The sequence below is a fragment of the Pagrus major genome, chromosome 6, assembly GCF_040436345.1.
Source record: "Pagrus major chromosome 6, Pma_NU_1.0".
Classification (NCBI taxonomy): Eukaryota; Metazoa; Chordata; class Actinopteri; order Spariformes; family Sparidae; genus Pagrus; species Pagrus major.
The window spans coordinates 22,868,858-22,889,830 of record NC_133220.1 but is presented as its reverse complement, the minus strand read 5'-3'; the positions used below and the strand labels follow the sequence as shown (position 1 = coordinate 22,889,830).

Sequence of the window (20,973 nt, the reverse complement as noted above, 5' to 3'; positions counted from 1 at the left end):
GGTCTATTTTCAAAGAATGATATACAGTCGTAGAGGCGAAATGAGCAACATAAGAAAAATTAGGGTCAGGCAAGCTGACATAATACAGGAAGCAACACTAACCAGCACACAGCATTGCAACATCAGATAGAGTGTGTGTAGGTGAGTCATTAATGTCATCAAGAGGGAAACTTTCCTCACTAACGTGCATTAAATGATGGTTTTTGGTTTTATAAAAAGATTAATTGCACACACACGACCTGCTCATTAGTGTTGTGGGGGAGGGTCCGGGCAGGTGATTGGTTGGGAAACATCACTCCCTTGTCTCTGAGAGGGGGGGACTTTAAAACAGACCTACCTGAGTGAATTGAATTTCTTATACAGACCATTAACAAGAAGGTGAAAGGACATGAGGGAATACAGCTGGGACAGTTTCAAGGACTTAATTTTCAGAAATCCTGCTGTTGTCGACCAGGTAGGATTACAAACCTATTTCACAGGATATTAATGGAGGTTTACCACACAATAGTTACGCTGAATAAGTCTAAGTAATCTGTTGATGCCTGTATTTCTGATGAGAAAAGGTCCAATGCAAATCTATATCTACATGTTGTTTGCTTATTTATTATTTAATCGAGGAAGATATCTTGTCTTTCTGATTTCAATTGTAATGAATTTAGAACCAGTGTGTTTTTATGACATACTCCTAAAAGAAGGTAAAGGAAGGTAAAAGAAGATTTCAATTAAAGAGGCCATGTAAGTGAGATAGTCTTGGAGTGATGATGAAGTTAACATCCCCTTTTTCTCCTATATGGACTGAACTGATGTTTACTTGCAGATAAAAAAAACAAAAACACAATCCATTCTTAATGTGATGTACATGTATTATGTACTGTATACCTTATAGCAATCAACAGTAATAACTTTATGACAACAGTTGAGATAGTGGCAATACTTACAGAAGCTATAAAACTTGCTAAATTAATGTATTTGTGGGTTGTTTTTTTTAAATCTTGCACAGCAGCTGTTCCCTACACAAGATGATCAACAGTGAAATCAGCTGCAGACGCTCATGTCCTGTTATATTTATATTTTTGTCAGGTTTTATTATCTGGCACCGCAGATCATCTACATCATTTTAACATTAACTTTTCTCATTGCAGTAGTTTTTCTTAACAAATTCCAGGTACAATATACAAAATCTGAGAAGTTTTAAAACTTTTATGCCTTTAATAAGTTCTTCTTCTGAGCAGGACCCACGTGTGGATGATGGTGATGAGAACACTGAGCGTGGGAACTGGGCCAGCAAGAGGGAGTACATCCTCTCTACCATCGGCTATGCTGTTGGACTGGGAAATATCTGGAGATTTCCATATTTGGCCTACAAGAACGGAGGGGGTAAATATTTAGTGTCTGTTAGAAATCCTGTTTGAAAGCACCACTGTTGATTTTGTGTTTCATTTTATCCCTGTACCACCCAATCTGTCGTTTTGAGCAGGTGCCTTTCTTATCCCCTACTTTGTGATGTTGGTGGTGACTGGAATTCCTCTTTTCTTCCTGGAAAGCGCCTTTGGTCAGTTTTGCAGCCAAGGTCCGATTAACATATGGAGAGCAGTACCGTTACTGCAGGGTAAGACCACCATTAAAGTTTTAAGAGAGATCAGTCAGGTACGTCTGAAGGTGAAGATGTCAGACATTTAATGAGGCTGTTTGTTAATGGTTAACTATTAAGGTCTTTCTTACGATTCCTGATTTCAGAGGAGCTTGTTGTTTGGTTTGGAGGCTTCATTATGTGTCCAGAAATAGACACAACTGCAGTGATTGCTTTTCTTTTTCTTTTTCTTTCTTCTTTATTTATGTTTTACACAGTGTCCGACCTTTTTTTGGGTTATACAAAAGCAACAGTGCCTTATAACCTCTCTCTCTGCTTCTCCAGGTGTTGGCATTGCCATGCTTATGGTGACTCTCATAGTATCAATTTACTATAATGTCATCATCGCCTACAGCCTGTACTATATGTTCGCCTCCTTCCAGTCTCCTCTGCCATGGTCCAGCTGCTTCAGTTGGGCTGACAGTAACTGCAGTGACACACCTACAGGTGCGTTTTTCAACTCCAATCCTGCTGTTTGTCAGCTGATGTGTTGTTCTCCTGGGCGGGGTGACATAAAAATAATGACAGGATGACAATATCAACTTCAAACAAGCTAAATAATCAAATAATAACCCCTTTCTTGGAAATGAATGCTTGTACATACTCATTACGTAAACAGTTTTTACTTTTCTAGTATATTGCAATGTAAGTGGAATTGTAGTGTCCAACTGGACTCTGGAAAACCGCACTTGTCCTTCATCCGACATGATCACACTTCCAATGCAGAGCCCGAGTGAGCAGTACTGGGAGTAAGCATCACACACTCACACACGCAAACAATCACAAATGTCAAAAACACATGTCAAACGGCTGTGGCTGTACAGTCAGATGTCTCTCCTCCTCAGTCATGTGGCCCTGCAGAGATCCAGTGGTCTGGATGAAACAGGACCAGTAGTTTGGCACTTGGCCCTCTGTCTGCTGCTGAGCACCATGTTAACTGCTGCAGCGCTCATCAGAGGCATCAAGTCATCAGGCAAAGTAAGACAATATCCACATTATAACACCTGACCTGATCATAAAGCTGTAAACATACATTTTACAGTTTGAGAATTGAAAAACAGGGAGCTTTTGAACATGTCTGGTGCTTAGCTGCATTGAGACAGTCCAGAGAGTTCACTCTTTCCACCACTATATGTATGACAACAAGACTTAGAGTCTATCTATAGGCTAGGCTATTAGACTGAAATTTTTATCTTCTGTTTACCAAATGAACAAGTTTGGGGATCACAAAAGGTATTAGGATCCATCCTCTGGACACCACTTTTCATGGCAATTTATCTAATGGGCAATAGTTGTTGAGATCAACCAACAGAACAACATCGCCATCCATCAAGCCATGCCATGTCAAGTCTGTTAGCTTAGCTTAGCACAAAGACTGGAAACAAGGTGAAACAGCCTGGTTTTGTCCAAAGGCACCAAAATCAATTTAACAGCACACATTTACAGCATATTGGTCTATATTGTATAATAAACTGCAAGAAAATACTGCAGAACAATTGTTTTCACTGTTTTGTCTGTGTAGATTAAATCAACAAGATGTGTGTTAATAAGGTGCTGATAGCTGGATGTTGTTAACTTCAGATACAGCCAGGCTGGTTGTGTTTTTTAAGTCTTTGCTCAGTTAACCACCAGCTGCCTGCAGCTACATTAATATACAAACATGAGACTGGTTTCAATCTTTAACTTTTAACTCTTGCACAAACTAAATATATTGCCAAAAAACTCAAACTATTCTTTACAAAAGTACAATTTTTTGAAGAAATTTTAAATAAAATGTGTGTGAATGCTTGATGCAGAGATGAAAAGGGCAACATGCTCAGTACCTTTACATTTGAGCTTGATTTATGATACAATGTATGCTAGAAACTCCGAGCAGCAACAAGAAAATACAAATGTATGAGTTACTTTTTTCACAATTTTACCTGTTGTCTCTCCAGGTTGTGTATTTCACAGCTACATTTCCTTATGTGGTGATTGTGATCCTGCTGATCAGAGGTCTGACACTAGAGGGAGCTAGAGATGGGATAGAGTTCTACATTGGTTCCCAATCCAATTTGACTAAACTGACAGAAGCACAGGTGAAAAATCAACCGTCCCTATTAAAGTGCAACACATAATAGTAACCAAAGTTTTATTAAATGAAACTTTTGATTCAAAGCCTGACTTTTAATTTTTTTTATTTTCAGGTCTGGAAAGATGCAGCAACTCAGACCTTCTACTCTCTCTCGATTGGCTGGGGTGGAGTCATGACGCTCGCTTCCTATAACAACTTCCACAACAACGTGTTCAAGGACTCGTTTGTTGTAACACTTACTAATGCTGGTGGGAGCACAGCTACTGTAACAGCAGTATTTAAAGAAATTCTGGATTAGTTATTAATATGTCAATCTATTTTGTTGTTGTTGTTTTTTCATCTTTTCCTAGGTACCAGTGTGTTTGCAGGCTTTGCCATATTTTCAATCTTGGGTCACATGGCCCACATCTACAAGATGCCTGTTGGAGAAGTGGTGAAGGAAGGTCAGACATGCGGACACTGATTATTAAAAAATATTTGGAAGACTGCCATGTAATGTTTTGTTTCTGTCTTCTTGCAGGATTTGGCCTGGCATTCATTGCATATCCGGACGCTCTGTCTAAGCTTCCTGTTTCCCCTCTGTGGTCCACATTGTTCTTCTTCATGCTTCTGACTGTTGGTCTGGACTCTCAGTTTGCAGGAATAGGTGAGATCAGTTCATTCTCGCGTAAAATTCAAACCATTGCTATTGCCATAAGTTCATGCATCCTGAAATCTCTCTTTCTGTCGTCAGAGGTGATCACCACCTGCTTGCAAGATGCCTTCCCTGAAATCTTCAGATCCAAACATGGTTTATTGACAATAACAACATGTTCCATCCTCTACCTCCTGGGCCTGCCGTGTGTCACGAGGGTAAGTCTGCCTTAGTGTAACTTTCTGAGACTGTTGCCTGACTCAGGCCCAGCCATTCTACTCAGTTTGTGTGTGTGTCTCGAATAGGCAGGAATATACTGGGTGACTCTCATTGACCAGTTTGTTGCCAGCTGGGTGCTGCTTATTTTGGTTCTCCTGGAGATCGCTGGTGTCTGCTACATATATGGTAAATATGATGATCAGAGATATGTTCATACACAGATGACAGAGAGCATTAATCTCCAGCTGCCCACATGTGTGTGTATTCTACTCTTGTTGCCAGGTGGGAACCGTTTTATTAAAGACATCGAGATGATGCTTGGAAATAAGAGTTTTGTTTTCTGGCTGTGGTGGAGAGTGTGTTGGTTCTTCCTCAGCCCCTGCATCATAGTGGTGAGTACAACCTCACACAATGCTCTGTATTAAACCAATGTGTGGCAGCATCTGATTTTAATTGAACATGCACGTGGATGTTGAAGAAATGGTGTAATGAATCTGCCTCAAAAGCCACATAAAGAAAAGGAGAAAAGGTGGTTGGTTATTATTATGGTTATAATTACAGTTAATTTAATTTAAATTTCATGTAAGTATGTAAAGTCTTTTGAGTAAATGTTAAAGGAGACATATTCTGCTCATTTTCAGGTTCATAATATTATTTTAGGTTACTTTTAGGATATGTTAACATGCTTTAATTCTCAAAAACACATCCCTGTATTCCCCATCTATCTGAGATGCTCTGTTTAGCTCCTGTCTCTTTAAGGCCCCCCTCCAGAATACCCAGTCTGCTCTGATTGGTCAGCTCAAACATTGCTAAATCAATTCTAGCCTGCAAAACTAGCTGTTAGAAATGATGATTGTGATGTGCGTGATGTCTCAAAAGTCAGGGAATTAAAGGCAAAACTACTGACGAGGCGTTTCAGGAGCAGTGTTTTCTGTTGGAGAGCAGAGTTTCTTTGACCTTTTTAACTGTCAAAATCTTTTACATGCACAAAAACATATATAAAACACTGAAAGAAAGAAGGGTCTGTAAATTCAAAATTCAACCTTCACACACATACTTCAGGTTAGTTTGGTTCATTTTTGATGAATGAAACTGGCCACATGTCTTTTCTCTAGGCTATCCTGGTATGGTCTCTGATGACTTTTACGCCACCCTCTTATGGGGCAGTCCAGTTCCCAGACTGGGGCGTGGCTCTGGGCTGGTCCATGGCTGTATTTATCCTCCTATGGATCCCTGCAGTCGCTGTGTATAAGCTGATGAGAGCAGAGGGAAGCCCCTGGAAGGTGTGTATGTGTGTTATGATATAGTGGTTCAAAAGCACCAAGATTTTTTTCCAATAATTCCAAAGAAGTGAAAAAAAAATGATGCTCATCTCTTACTTTCCACAGCGTCTGAAGTCACTGTGCTCTCCAGCTGAAGAATGGCATCCCTACCTGGACATCCACCGAGGAGAGCGCTACTCAGCAGAACACTGCCGTCACAGGATGACACGCAAACACACCCCAGAAGTAAATGTAAATGTAATCACTAGCTCATGGCTCTGATATTAGTTTTTGTGTGTTAATCTGTCATTTTTTTCCCTTTAGTAAAGTACTCAAAGAGTACAGGGAGTGACTCCAATACGAACGCCCAGCAGATTATGCCTTACACTGCAGCAGAAAAAGAGTAAAGTCCTTTCTGCTAAATGTCAAGGCCAACATGCACTTCTGTTTTAGCTGTGCTTTGTTTACTACCTTCAGGGAAACATTTTTGGGTCTCTTTGACGCTCTCTTCATCAGCCATGTTTTCATCTGCTGTCCACCATTTTCTGCTGTGGCGGGCAGCATGCAACAAGCTTGTGTGAGGTGTTTACAATAAATGGGACAGAGCCATTTAGGCCTCGACCACACAGATCAATGACCGAAGACAATGATATAAAAGTGGCTGAAAGCTACTCAGAACATAGTAATGCTTTCATATTAAAGGAAACCATTTAATTCCATGTATATATCAAAAATATTACTCAATGGGGCTTTAGAATCAGGTAGTGTTTGTTATTTTGTCGATGATCCATGGATTTATTTATTTGACCATCTTTCATCAAAAATGTTTAATCCTCAATCATTAGTGAGTGTTTATGTGTCAGTAATCATTCTTGTCTTTTCTGTCAGTTAAACACTGTACAAACATACTGTACATTCCTCATCACTGATATGCTACAATAAATGACTTTTTTCTGCATCTCTGATATGTGATGAAATTATTTACATTATTTATCTCTTTAAGCATGTCTCTTTGTCTAGTTAAGTATTGAATATGCGGTGCCATGTCGATGTGTTAGCGGTTCTTCTACCAACAGATTGCCTTCCTCTCTACAGCCATCTCTTTTCTGACAGTACCACTGGGGGGCGCCAAATTCAGAAACGGTATAAGAGCACAAAACAATGTTATACTGTATACTGTACAATCAGTGCTACTTTATTTGGTTCACCTTGCTAAAATTAAGCCAGTCTAATATAGCGTCCCTTCATTAAAGGCTACCTTCAGTAAGGTTATGATGTTCATTTTTTGCTGAAGCTGTCTTAGAGAGGTGTTGATTGGATTGTACGATCATTTTGGAGGGTGTCATTTGTTGTTCTGTTGATTTGTGTTGCAACTGTTGATTTGTGTTGCAGGTGTTTCTAATATTTTGTGTTTGTATCAAAGAGAGCAGGCTAAATATTAGAAACACATTTCATTACAACAACTTCAGAGCTTCATCTGGAAGCCTGCGATGTTATCATATCCAACCCAGATGTTCTGGCTGTTGCAGATGTGTTTGGCTTCTTGCTTTAGGAGGGCAAGTGGAGGTAATTACTTAAAAAAAGATTTTGGAATTGCCAGACAAGTTTATTCCTCATAGCCGGCCAATTTAAAAGGTAAAAGACATAAAACTGTAACTGTAACATCACATTGTTGTAGCCTTTACAAAGCTGTGGGAACAAATTTGGCTTTAAACGTTACAACCTTTACCTCATGAAAGTCAGATTAGACATGACCCAATCACATTAGTAGCAATGCAAACCCAACGTTTTCAATGTGCTCATGCAAGAGAATCATATCCTCATAATGATCAAGGCAAACTGGTTGATGATTAGGTGTAAAAAGAAATATATATATATTCTTGGTTTATTACTTCATTTTGGCTGCTGCATCTTAACACCAAAGACCACAAAAGTATTAAGTCTAGGAGTTTTTTGCATCATTCCTTTCATTTTGTGTAATTTACTGTCATGTCTCTACTCCAACAATGTCACGCAAACTGAACTAGAATAAAAAGCAACAACATACACTGCTGCAGAGAAGCATTCTCAGATCAAACCAAACTAGATAAACCATTGACTTCTGAATGTGTGTATAAGGGATATCTGTTATCCAATATTTACACAAGTGACTTGAGTAACTTCTTCGTATGTGTGCACAGTTAAATAGTATTTGATTAAGCTTAAGGGCTCAAATTAGCTGGAGGAAAATGACTCCATTGCTTGTGTATGTATGTGTGTGTGCTGCATGTGTGTGACTGTGACAATCAGTAAAGCTGAGGTATTCTAATGAGCTGTTAATAAAAGGCCTGTGCAGTCACTGGTTATGTCACGTGTCATGTCTGTGGTCATGTCATCACTCTGTTGTTACAGCTGTTTTCAGTGATCGTGCAGCTGTCTGACGTCACTGAACGAACTGAGGTCTGTTCAGCTGATCTCAGTCTTTTAACCAGCGTGGTTTACTGCGGATCATAAGTTACTGCAGTAGTGAGAGAGAAGGTAATCATGTACAATCACCTTTTTTAAAAGGTAAAAGACATAAAACTGTAACTGTAACATCACATTGTTGTAGCCTTTACAAAGCTGTGGGAACAAATTTGGCTTTAAATGTTACAACCTTTACCTCATGAAAGTCAGATTAGACATGACCCAATCACATTAGTAGCAATGCAAACCCAACGTTTTCAATGTGCTCATGCAAGAGAATCATATCCTCATAATGATCAAGGCAAACTGGTTGATGATTAGGTGTAAAAAGAAATATATATATATTCTTGGTTTATTACTTCATTTTGGCTGCTGCATCTTAACACCAAAGACCACAAAAGTATTAAGTCTAGGAGTTTTTTGCATCATTCCTTTCATTTTGTGTAATTTACTGTCATGTCTCTACTCCAACAATGTCACGCAAACTGAACTAGAATAAAAAGCAACAACATACACTGCTGCAGAGAAGCATTCTCAGATCAAACCAAACTAGATAAACCATTGACTTCTGAATGTGTGTATAAGGGATATCTGTTATCCAATATTTACTCAAGTGACTTGAGTAACTTCTTCGTATGTGTGCACAGTTAAATAGTATTTGATTAAGCTTAAGGGCTCAAATTAGCTGGAGGAAAATGACTCCATTGCTTGTGTATGTATGTGTGTGTGCTGCATGTGTGTGACTGTGACAATCAGTAAAGCTGAGGTATTCTAATGAGCTGTTAATAAAAGGCCTGTGCAGTCACTGGTTATGTCACGTGTCATGTCTGTGGTCATGTCATCACTCTGTTATTACAGCTGTTTTCAGTGATCGTGCAGCTGTCTGACGTCACTGAACGAACTGAGGTCTGTTCAGCTGATCTCAGTCTTTTAACCAGCGTGGTTTACTGCGGATCATAAGTTACTGCAGTAGTGAGAGAGAAGGTAATCATGTACAATCACACAGCACAAGAACTTCACTGGTTTGCTCCGCAATGCATTTATCTACTTTATTTTGATAATCCACTTTTAATTGGATTTTTTTGAGTGAGTGTGAATATTAAATGAAGCCTGGAAACACTTTTTGGTTTGTCTATTGAGAAGTCTGTGCATTATGCATGTTTAACATCATCTTGTGGGAACATTTTTCAAAATAGCTTTTACAAAATACAATTTACCAAAATGTACTTAATATGTGCTCAATAATGATGAACTAATAATTGTACTATTTTTAACAGTTAGCAATGCTTTTCTCAGCTCCCCCATCTGGAATGAGCACCATAAATGGTCAATTAATAAATCACGAATACATATTTTCATATAAATACAATATTTTAGCTGTAGGGCACAATAACACACTTAATAACACTTTTTCATCACTTTTACATAACATGAGCCACATGAGGCAAATAGAAAATTGAATAAAACAATTGTATAAAGTGCATTGAGGTAAATAGTATATTGTAAAAGAAAAGCTTAAAACATTTTTATTACTGTTATGTGAAGTGAAAAAAACAGACAGGGGCTTAGATTACTGAAGGTTATGGAAAAAGTATCTATAACTTTATTATTGTTATTATATTATTATATATTATTTTGTTCTGTTTTTCTGTCCATACAACTATCCTGGCATTCTATTCCCAAATTATATGTCAAAAACTTCCACTAATTGATGTCATGTTACAGTGCAACATCTTTTCTCAATGCATTTAAAGCAACAATATGTAGTAATTCGCATTTTGTGTTATTTGGCGCCCCTCACTGTGCAACACACCTGTCGTAAATGCAAATCCCTTGTTTCTGTAACAATGTGGTGGATGTGATGTAACACTGGGTGCATGCTATAGACAAAATCTCTGTTGAAATGTTCTGACCTGCCCTATAAGTACAGTATACAGTATAACTCATACGCTCCGTGGCGGTTGGTCAGCCAGCAGAGCTAATTTGCAGCTACAGTATGCAGCAGTGCAGGTTGCTTTCAAGAAACTTTGTAAATCGGAAATTCTAGCCTTTCTAGTCTACAAACAAATCATCTTTACACTTATATTGTTGTTCCTAGTGTAATTTACCGTGCAATGCAGCCGAGGCAGAAATCTAATGCAGTCATAAAACATAGCTAAAAAGTTTTCAGCAATTATTAGCAATTAATCACAATGTCAGTGACATTTGATATGGCCTATATCATATAGACTTATTCACACTTTATGAATTTAAACAATAGATACATTCGCTATTATATTTAAGGGGTGATATAGGCTAACAGAGGTCAGCTGACTTTGGCTGACAATAACTGTCACATCTTATAAAGACAAACACAGACTTGTGTAGGCAGGTTTACCTCTGTCTCTCTCTCTTTTAAAGCGATCACTGGCGGGAATGCAGTTTAGTTCATATGACTTGAGACAAGTTTTTGGAGCCATTTGAATTTTTCTTCTACCGACCATCAGAAGCATAGAAACTTTTCTTTATCTTTTACTGAAGAAGCAGATAAAACGCAATGTTGAAATATGGCTCAAACATTTCCAAGGATCCTGCTATTGTTACTGATCAGGTAGGACTGCAGACATCTGTTACTGAATGACTAAATAGCAAATCTATTCAAAAATGTTTAAGAAACTATATTATCTATCACAATTTTAAATAAGAGTTCTTCACATGGTAATCTAATTTTCTTTTATGTTTGTACAGCAGATCGTTAATTTGCAACAAATATAACAAAAAAAAGAAACTAAACAAACTGAAAATAACTCATATTTAGCAGTGTTCCAGTCATTATAGTAGCTTACCACCAAAATGACACTAGGATCCATGTTAGGATACTCAAAAATAACTTTTGCTCCAACTCATTCCCTGGTATCAGGAAAAAATAAACAGACATTCATGTGAAAGAAGGATATGTGTTTGCCCCCGGGGACTGAATTCAACTTTTCAAACATTTACCTAAGCCACTGAGCTGTCGCTTATACTGTCGCGTGTCCTGTGGTGACAGGTATAATTAAGGGCCATTAATAGAAAGAACAGTGAATTTCCCTGCAATTACACAGAGTTGTGAATACAATCTTACTATTGTTGACACTTTTATAATGCTTGTGTTGTCCAATTAACTGAAAAGATCTCAAAATTAATTAAAATGAATTAAGATTGTTTAAAAAATAAAAGGAAAAGCAGCAACCTATGACATGTTTTTGCATAAATTGTTTTAAGTAGTTCCAAGTGTTTAATCGAGTAATTGTCTTGACTACTTGTATACATTGTCACTGAATTTTTATAAAACTATAAAATTAGTTACTATAGCTGTCAAATAATTAGTGTATTAGTGTAGTAATTAGTGTAATGCGTACTCATGTTGAGTATGAGTACCTCACATTTATACTTAAGTAACGTTTTAGTAATTGTACTTGGTTACATTCCAGCACTGCTCACAGTGAGGCTGTAATGAGGCTATAGTCCTGTATTTTATGATATTTATATCTCCTATAGACCTTTTTCATAGCAGCCATTTTGACATGTCACAGCCGAACAATCACAAGTGTAATTAATAACATTAAAGGGGCTCTATGTAACAATTCGTTACAATTTACATGTATTAATCACTTATTTTATGGCCATACATGAGTGGATTGTAACACAACGTGAAAAATGAGACCTTCCCCGTCTCTCTAGGCCTTTTTAATATTGACTGAATCTTTGTTAGTTATTAGGAGCACCTTCCTGCAATAACAATTCAAATTTTCTGCTGTAAAAAATGTGAATCACTGTCTGCTAGTGAAGTCTGTTGGTTGAGATTATTTACCAGTGAAATAAGCTGCCATTTGGTTTGTAATAAAAACTGTTGACGGTTGACAACAAAGGACTATATAGTATTAGTACATGGTATGGTAATTTGTACCATAGATAATATCTGACAATTTAAAAAATGTTTTAAACTCTGCGTTGAGCAGAACACTCATGTTAAAGAAGGTGATGAGAATCCTAATCGTGGAAACTGGACCAACAAGACGGAGTACATGCTCACTTTGGTTGGCTATGCTATTGGCCTGGGAAATATCTGGAGATTTCCATATCTAGCCTACAAGAATGGAGGGGGTAATTATTTTGGACTAGTACTCAAAAAAATTATTGTAACAATTTTGCAAGTATTATGAATATCATGAAAACTTGTTTTTATCTGTGTGAGCAGGTGTCTTTCTCATTCCCTATTTCCTGATGTTGGTTTTGTGTGGAATTCCCCTTGTCGCCCTGGAAAGCGCCATTGGTCAGTTTTGCAGCCAAGGCCCAGTCAATATGTGGAGAGCAGTGCCACTAATGCAGGGTAAGCCTGAAAGAACAGGAGATTTTTGGGATTTTTAATTTGAAGATATATTCCCATATAAAATTATATAATTATTGTTAAAAAAAATTTTTAAAAGAGCTTCAGCTTATAGTTATTTTTATTAACTGATTATTTTTTATATTTATTTCTCTTATGAAAAAAAAAAAGTGGAAAATGTCCATGGCAAGTTCAAGCAGCAAATACTCACATTTGAGAACCTGGAACTGGAAAGTTTGATTGATATTTAACTCATGATACACTCAAACACGTATACATAGGCTTAAATATTTGTTTCAAGTAAAAGTGGCCTCTGGGCTGCCTTCAAATTTTCAGTTGACTGAATTTGAGAAGACAAGTTGAGGTCTTTTTTAATGATTCAAAACAAATAAACTTTCTTTTTCAGTTGTACTTGAATTTTTTTTTATTTATGAAACTCTCTGGTTAACGCAACGCAATCTTTCAATTTCTCTCAACTAGAAGTCCAAAGCTGAAAATACTTCAACCACAGTTCAGTTTACCTAAAATATCTAGTTTACCTAAATTAACAACTACCAACACTCATGCTGCTGACGAAACACAGATACCACGTGATACACACATCGTTGTACTGCTGACTTTCAAACCTTGCTGGAAACTAGAACCATCCATCAGAATTCTTACACAAAGATAAACAAAACAATCTTTTTGTACCGAACAAACATTTTAAAATTATCAATTTACAATCATAATAATGTTTTTAAGGAAAAGAGATACTTTTATTCTGCACCTTTCTACAAGCTCTGCAGATGTATTATTTTTTTTATTTATTATATGTCTACATAAAAATGTTATCGGTACGACCTTTTACTCTGAAACCATGCATGCTGGGAAATGTGCTGATTCTGTTTTTTAATGAGTTGTTTGAACTCCTTACAGTCCTTCTGAATTAGTTAGAAGTTAGATGAGTTAGAAGAACTGTTTACTGTGTTTATAAGGTGGTCTGACAATAAATACTAGAAATTCTGAGTTGAAATGAAAGACAGTCCAGTAAAAGATCTAATAAAGTTGGCAAGATCAAGAGCTCAGGTGTTTCGTAGCATAATTTAAATTTCAATATTTAATCTAAATCAATAATATTCATCCCAAAACTAAAATTGGAATGATAGGGTAATATTTATTCATGGAGACTGCCTCAGCTTTTGCTCTGTGGGCTCTAGATCTTGTGTTTTATATAAAGCTTTATTTATATCCATATAACCTATTATAAGTGCATTATAATCTATTATCTTCTCCAGGTGTTGGCCTCTCCGTGGTTGTGGGGTCCACATTATTAGCAATTTACTATAACGTCATCATCGCCTACAGCCTGTACTACATGTTCGCCTCTTTCCAGTTTCCTCTGCCGTGGTCCAGCTGCTTTAGTTGGGCTGAGAGCAACTGCAGCAACACACCTACAGGTCTTTTTTCATTTCCAGTTATTTTGAAGAATCTGCTGTTTGGTGAATGCTGATCTGTTACTAAATAGCTTATTCAGTTGTAGCACCACTGCACCCAGAAAACTCATACTCCCAATGCGCATTGACTTTGAGAGGTGGAGTGATAAATTACCAAGTGATTTGATTTTTGTCAGTATTTTTTTAATTCCACCCTCGAGGCCCCTTTCCTTAAGTGATAAATGTTATTTGCGTTTTGTGAATGATGACTATAAGACAAAGAAAGTGATAAAACATGTCTGTTTTCACCGTTCCACAACTGTTTTCATCAAACCTGCTTTAAAGTAACCAAATCACATGATAATTTATCACTTCATTTTTCATTTGAAGTGCATTTTTACCTCTCTACTTTTCAATTCACATACATTTTCGTCACCTCCATTTTTACCAATTAATTTTTGTTACTTCCACCCCTCACAATGACAGCTTTTTGCTTCAAGCCCCAAAGTTCAACCAGGCCGTGGCACAACACTAGGCTAACTGGGTTAAGCACAGCCACAGTAGTAGCACTGTGACACACTCAAATTGCGTTGTGTCTGAGGGACCCATTACTTGGTCTCGATTCCCTGCTGTCACATCTCTAGCTCCCTCGCCCAAGTGATGGAACGGTACCACGGACCTGACATTAATTTAGCTTACTTTTATGTAAGATAATTTTATATATATTAGCTTCATAGCTTTATGAAGCCTGTCCCACTGTTTATCATAAACAAAAATGTAACTTAAGAACAACAATTTGTGACCACATCCTCTATCCCATCACTCTCTCAAAAAGTCAACACTAGCTACATCTCTCATTAACTACATTTGGTATTTTGTGCACCTAGCAAGCTGGCATAGAAACATAGTAACTGAGACTAGCACCCTGAAACATAACTTGCAGTATAGGTAGATAATATGTATGGATAATATTTGCTAAATCTCTTTGGGTAAGGAGTGAGTTACGAGTACTAAAACACTACCCATTGCATGGATTGATATGTTACGCAAGCTATTTACTGGTCCTCTTTCCTCTTATAGTATATTGCAATGTAAGTGGCATTGTAGTGTCCAACTGGACTCTGGAAAACCGCACTTGTCCTTCATCCGACATGATCACAGTTCCAATGCAGAGCCCGAGTGAGCAGTACTGGGAGTAAGCATCACACACTCAGACACGCAAACAAGCACAAATGTCAAAAACACTTGTCAAACGGCTGTGGCTGTACAGTCAGATGTCTCTCCTCCTCAGTCATGTGGCCCTGCAGAGATCCAGTGGTCTGGATGACACAGGACCAGTAGTTTGGCACTTGGCCCTCTGTCTGCTGCTGACTGCCATGTTTTCTGCTGTTGCGCTCATCAGAGGCATCAAGTCATCAGGCAAAGTAAGTCAATATCAACATTATAACAAGTCCTTGCCTCATTTTATTCAGGAATGAATGCTACATAGATAAAGAGAGGTTTTGACCATGCTGCACATTGTACTTCAAATTAAGGCACTTGCACTGTGATCTGTGATCTGCGCACTCACTCAGTGTAGCCTGTGGATTCAATGGCTTCTGTCTCTCCAGGTTGTGTATTTCACAGCTACATTTCCCTATGTAATCCTTCTGATCCTGCTGATCAGAGGTGTGACACTAGAGGGAGCTAGAGATGGGATAGAGTTCTTTATTGGATCCCAATCCAATATGACGAAACTGATGGAAGCACAGGTGAGAACCAACCATCCTTGTTTACCACACAAACTAATCCTGTGATCAGACCAAAACTGATGCGAATATTGTCTTCGTGTTTGGTCTAAACACAGCGTAAGACCCAAAGAGTCTATAGCCACACTATAGGCTCTGTGAGGCAGAGTTGTGCTTTGAGCTAAACTGATACTAATGTTAGCATGCTAACATGCTCACAGTAACAATGCTAACATGCTAATGTTTAGCACGTATACAGTAATGTTTTGCATGTTCACCATCTCAGGTTAGCGTGTTAGCAAGCTAACATTCGATAATTAGCACCAAATAAAGCTGGGGTTGGCGGGAATGTCATTAGTTTGGCAGATATGAATTTGACATGAATTTCATAGCAATCGATCTAATAGCTGTTGAGACATCTCACTGAAAAACATAAATGTGAATCTTATGGTAGTGCTAGAAGAAAGGTTAGAGGCTCACCAAAGTCTGTGGGATTCATAAACTTGGAACCAAGATCGCCTCAGCTGGCAGCTGCAACATGGCTGCAACTATTCCTATGGGGCAACTCCAACTGTCAAAGTAATGTCCACTAGAAGTGCTTGTTTTTACCACTGACAGGCAGAGGTTGTTATTCTGACAACATTACGGAAATAATTCCAGAGAGAGAACTTTTTGTTAAATAAGATCCATTTATTTTTACCAGATACACAAGTATCAAGGAAAAGTCGAGAGGTGAGCTGTTACAGTTGTTTCCTTGTCTAGATTGTCAAAACCAGTTGAACATTAAGCTATGACTCCGTAAACTCGTCTCTCCAACTCTGACTCCGTTTCCACCCTCATATTCGCGCAACAACTCACATCTTGCAAGATTTCAGAACAAGACTTCTCTTTGTGTTACTGGTAACAAAATGGATCTTAGATCTCTTGGATCTCTCTGCAAGAATTATTTCTGAAAAACACTATGAAAAACAATTTTAGCCGGTTAGTAGCAAAAACAAGCACTTTTATTGGATGTCACTTTGAAGGTTTTGAGTTGCCTCAAAGGATTACGTTGAAGCCAAGGCAGCCGTGTCACAGCTGCCAGCAGAGGCGACCTACTGAACCGATTCCAAATTTTTTGGTAAGTATAAATCATACCCAAACATGTAAACTCAGCGAACAGGTTTAAAAATAACAGAATTTCCTTTTAAGTTTTCAAAGTATGTCCTATATCATTCTTTTAACACTTGTTGGTGTGTTTTAGGTCTGGAGGGATGCAGCGGCTCAGACTTTTTTCACACTATGCATTTCTTTGGGTGGCCTTGTGACTCTTTCTTCGTACAACAACTTCCACAACAACATGTTCCTGGACACAATTGTGATATCTCTTGTTAATCATGGTAGGAAAATTATGTTTTTTTATGTTTACTACCGAAAAAGCAATCATAATCAGAGCCAAGTAAAGGTATGTCAATAACATTTTGTGAGTAATTTGGTAAAAACTGAAGCCACTATGATGATTTTGTACATTTCTGACTTAGGCTTCAAGTGCTAGTATCAAAAAAAGACAGTGTGGTGAACAGCAGCAATGTCCTCAGAGAGAGTCATCCATAGCTGTTGCTTTCACTTTCTGTACCTAGGAAGTAGTTTTAGCGCCACCATTTTTATAGTGGCAGGTACACATAAATCTTGAATATGTGTGAAATAGAGCATGTATCTCTGAACTGATTAGTCTTTGTGACTATTTTCCTCTCCTCTTAGTTACAAGTGTGTTTGCAGGCATTGCCATCTTTTCAATTCTGGGTCATATGGCTTACCTTTATGGAAAACCTATTGGAGCAGTGGTGAAGGAAGGTCAGACAACTTTAATACCACATACTTGAAAAAAAAATGGCAAAAAGCTGATGTATACCCTCTTATGTTATGTTTTTGTCCATCTCTGCAGGATTCGGCCTTGCATTCATTGCGTACCCAGAGGCTTTATCTAAGCTTCCCATTTCCACTCTCTGGTCTATCCTGTTTTTTTTAATGATGTTCTTAGTTGGCCTAGACTCACAATTTACAATATTAGGTGAGACTGTTTACTATTTAGCATAGATCTGGATTTCAGACTATTTCAAACCAGCCTCTGGCTCACTAAATCTCATCTCTCCTCTTGTCATCAGAGGTGATCATCACCTGCCTGTATGATGCCATACCTGGAACCTTCAGATCCAAACGTTCTTTATTGACGATATCGACATGTGCCATCATCTACCTCCTGGGTCTGCCATGTGTCACAAGGGTACTGTGGATCTGAAAACAGTGACTTTACTACTACAAACCGATATTATTACCCTATTTACCTTCAGTGTGTGTGTGTGTGTGTGATAGGCAGGAATATACTGGGTTACTCTACTCGACACGTTTACTGCCAACATAGCGCCGCTTGTTTTGTCCCTCATCGAGGTCATTGGCTTCATCTACATATATGGTAAATATAATGACAACTATGGTGATATGTAAAAGTGATACCTCACATTTGATCAACTAAACTTTATAACTTTTAATGGCTTGGTTGTATTTACTGAATGTATGTATACAGTATATAGTGTCTCTCGGCAGTGTTCCAACAACATTAGAAACATTTACAACAATCCATCCAATAGTTGTTGAGTTACAATATTTAAACCATGCCAAATGGTTGGTCAAAAAGGCTAAACCAACCATTCCAAAACAAAATAATGACACAGCCCAATTTGAAATTTGAAAATCTTCTGGGGCCCGCCGCAACTTTTAATCATAACTCTGATCAACACATAAAACGAAGAAAAAATTTATTTTTTTAATGTAAATTTCATTAACAAAAGATTCTATGTGAATATTAGTCGTGTAGTTATTATAGTTTGTTAGTTGTTTTTTTTTTTATTTCTGTGTCATGCCAATATCTGGCCCAAGACACCATTTTATTACAGAACATATATCATCATCTGGTTTTACAAATATCAGAAAAAAAAGAAAGAAAGAAAGAAAGAAAGAAAAGGAAAGAACAACACATACGAAATCCCAAATTTCAAATGAATTGTATATTGAAAGGACTTTTTTATATATAAATCTACAGTTTTTCTTGATAAAGAGCTTTTTTATTATCTCCCACGCTCTTTGGATATAAGATACAGATACAGACTTCAACAAACACCAGTTAGAATTAAGTCAGATAAATGAAGAATAACATATAATGTAGGTCCCTTGTTTTATCAACTCAAATATTTAATCATACAAATTTTAAGGTAATTTCGAAAATTTAAATACAACAATAAAAAATAGAGACTTTTTATATATACGTATATTGTAAATGACCTTGTGTGGCCCACCTGCAGTACCGTCACAGCCCACTAGGGGTCCACAGCTCACATTTGGTAATCACTGGGCGAATAGGAAATACAGTAAATAGTTATTAGAAATAGTAAATTCCTAAGATAGGTGGGCACTGTCGTTCTAGCAAACAATACTGTTGTTGTCTCTAAAACATGTTGAAGATCAACATGGAACTATTCAGATAATCATTGATTGATTTCCCCTCTTTCAATTCTACAGTGATTCTCTATGGCTTATACATATAGCAAATCTGTCACCTTGGCTAGCAGTCGACTGAGTGCTTCTTCTGATTTACACATTAGCACCAGAAGTGAGACAGCTTTCTGTTGGCCTGAGCTGTGAATATGTACATGTTCTTCTGGTGCATTTCAGGAGGGAACCATCTCATTAAAGACATTGAGATGATGCTTGGAAAAAAGAGCTTTTGCTGGTGGCTGTACTGGAGAGTGTGTTGGTTCGTCATCAGCCCCGGCATCACTATGGTGATTACAACCTGTCCTCTGCTCTTTTCCTTTATACTGCACAATAGAAATACCCCCTCTAACAGACATTCTGGCTATTTTTACTTTCAACACCCACTTCACAAGGCACTCTTTGTAGGCTTAATACCAATATAGGCCTGTATCTTTTAGTTGGTTTTGTAGGTAATCTATATTGAAATAAAAGTACAAAATTTACTCTGAAAATGCAGTGAGGTACAGGTATTTTAGAGAGGAGTGACCAAACTGGTATTGAAGAGAAAAGCTTTATTAAATTTGAAATGATAATATAATGTTAATTGCTGCTGTTGGAAGAACAAAAGATGACAGCCCAGCACGATATCCTGTAGTAGAACTGGTGACATTATCGATTCTCATACAATAATAAATCCTTTTTTTTTTTCAGTTTGTCCTCCTTTTTTTAACAGTTGTTATTTCTGTGAGTTGACTTACAGCACAATAAACTGTAATTTGACACTTTGACATGAGGGTCTCCTATGTATGAATGTGATTTGATGTTATGTTCACCATCTAGGTGATCCTGGTCTGGTCTTGTAAATCCTTTGTGCCCCCCACCTATGGAGAGATCAAATACCCAGTCTGGGGCGAGGCTCTGGGCTGGTGCATACTTACGTTCATCTTCATCTGGATCCCTGTCGTCGCTGTGTATAAGCTGATGAGAGCAGAAGGAAGCCCCTGGAAGGTATGTATGACATTGTATCATTGTATGACACAGGGTGCATTTAAAGCAGGCTGAAACTTCACCAGTCTGTCCATCCTGCCGATGGACAGACTGGTGAAGTTTCAGCCTGAGTTTCAGCCTACGTTTCTCAGTCCACAAAATATTTCTAGAGCTTCAAACAGTATGGCAGTGAATTCTCTTAAACAGCTGAAGCAGATGGGGACTTGTTTTGAAAGATTTAAAAAGAAAAAAAAAATTTAAGGGCGCACTCATATTCATTGTTCTAATAACGTGATACTTTCTACAGCGTCTGAAGTCGTTGTGTTTGCCCTCTGAGGAATGGCATCCCTTCCTGGACATCCATCGAGGAGAACGCTACTCAGAAGAACGCTGTCGTCGAAGACGAGCAGCGTCAACAAATGATAGCAAATGTGAATCTAAGTTCTAGTTCACGGCACCCATATTTATACTGATGTATACTGAACTGTTGCATATGACACTTCCTGTTGTCTTCTTCTTCTTCTTGTCATTGTTTCAAGTTTTTTGTCTGGGTTTTAGCACAACAGCAGACCTCAGTGATGTTAAATCATAAATCTTCCTATTCACCAAATGTCTACAGTGTTTACTGTTGTAGTAACTGGTGATTTCAAATTCTTCTGCCAATAGTATAAAATCCTGCCTTGTGTGTGTAAGGGTGCATCTTGTTATTATTCTCTCAAGAG

At 37.7% G+C, this 20,973-nt stretch overlaps 2 protein-coding genes across 2 annotated transcripts; both read left to right on the top strand.

Moving 5' to 3' along the window:
• The first annotated feature begins 388 nt into the window (after positions 1-388).
• Positions 389-6,226, top strand: slc6a14 (solute carrier family 6 member 14). Its single transcript, XM_073468048.1, has 16 exons — positions 389-452; positions 1,225-1,377; positions 1,478-1,609; positions 1,916-2,077; positions 2,292-2,379; positions 2,476-2,608; positions 3,568-3,708; positions 3,817-3,952; positions 4,055-4,147; positions 4,225-4,350; positions 4,438-4,556; positions 4,644-4,743; positions 4,840-4,949; positions 5,673-5,840; positions 5,946-6,048; positions 6,144-6,226. The coding sequence occupies exons 1-16, from the start codon at positions 389-391 to the stop codon at positions 6,224-6,226; spliced, it is 1,911 nt and encodes a 636-aa protein (XP_073324149.1).
• A 4,574-nt stretch (positions 6,227-10,800) lies between these two features.
• On the top strand, positions 10,801-20,699 carry LOC140997949 (sodium- and chloride-dependent neutral and basic amino acid transporter B(0+)-like). The gene is made up of 15 exons (XM_073468047.1): positions 10,801-10,854; positions 12,245-12,389; positions 12,484-12,615; positions 13,890-14,051; positions 15,108-15,222; positions 15,319-15,451; positions 15,638-15,778; positions 16,998-17,133; positions 17,495-17,587; positions 17,679-17,804; positions 17,899-18,017; positions 18,107-18,206; positions 19,463-19,572; positions 20,105-20,272; positions 20,559-20,699. The coding sequence occupies exons 1-15, from the start codon at positions 10,801-10,803 to the stop codon at positions 20,697-20,699; spliced, it is 1,875 nt and encodes a 624-aa protein (XP_073324148.1).
• Positions 20,700-20,973: the final 274 nt, after the last annotated feature.

Excerpts from the sequence above, each read along its gene's own strand:
- slc6a14 (XM_073468048.1), top strand. The coding sequence starts at position 389 with ATGAGGGAATACAGCTGGGACAGTTTCAAGGACTTAATTTTCAGAAAT. Across the intron at positions 2,609-3,567 it reads GCATCAAGTCATCAGGCAAA|GTTGTGTATTTCACAGCTAC; the intron begins GTAAGACAATAT and ends TTGTCTCTCCAG. Across the intron at positions 4,351-4,437 it reads CTCTCAGTTTGCAGGAATAG|AGGTGATCACCACCTGCTTG; the intron begins GTGAGATCAGTT and ends TTCTGTCGTCAG.
- LOC140997949 (XM_073468047.1), top strand. The coding sequence starts at position 10,801 with ATGTTGAAATATGGCTCAAACATTTCCAAGGATCCTGCTATTGTTACT. Across the intron at positions 15,223-15,318 it reads CCGAGTGAGCAGTACTGGGA|TCATGTGGCCCTGCAGAGAT; the intron begins GTAAGCATCACA and ends TCTCCTCCTCAG. Across the intron at positions 15,779-16,997 it reads CGAAACTGATGGAAGCACAG|GTCTGGAGGGATGCAGCGGC; the intron begins GTGAGAACCAAC and ends GGTGTGTTTTAG.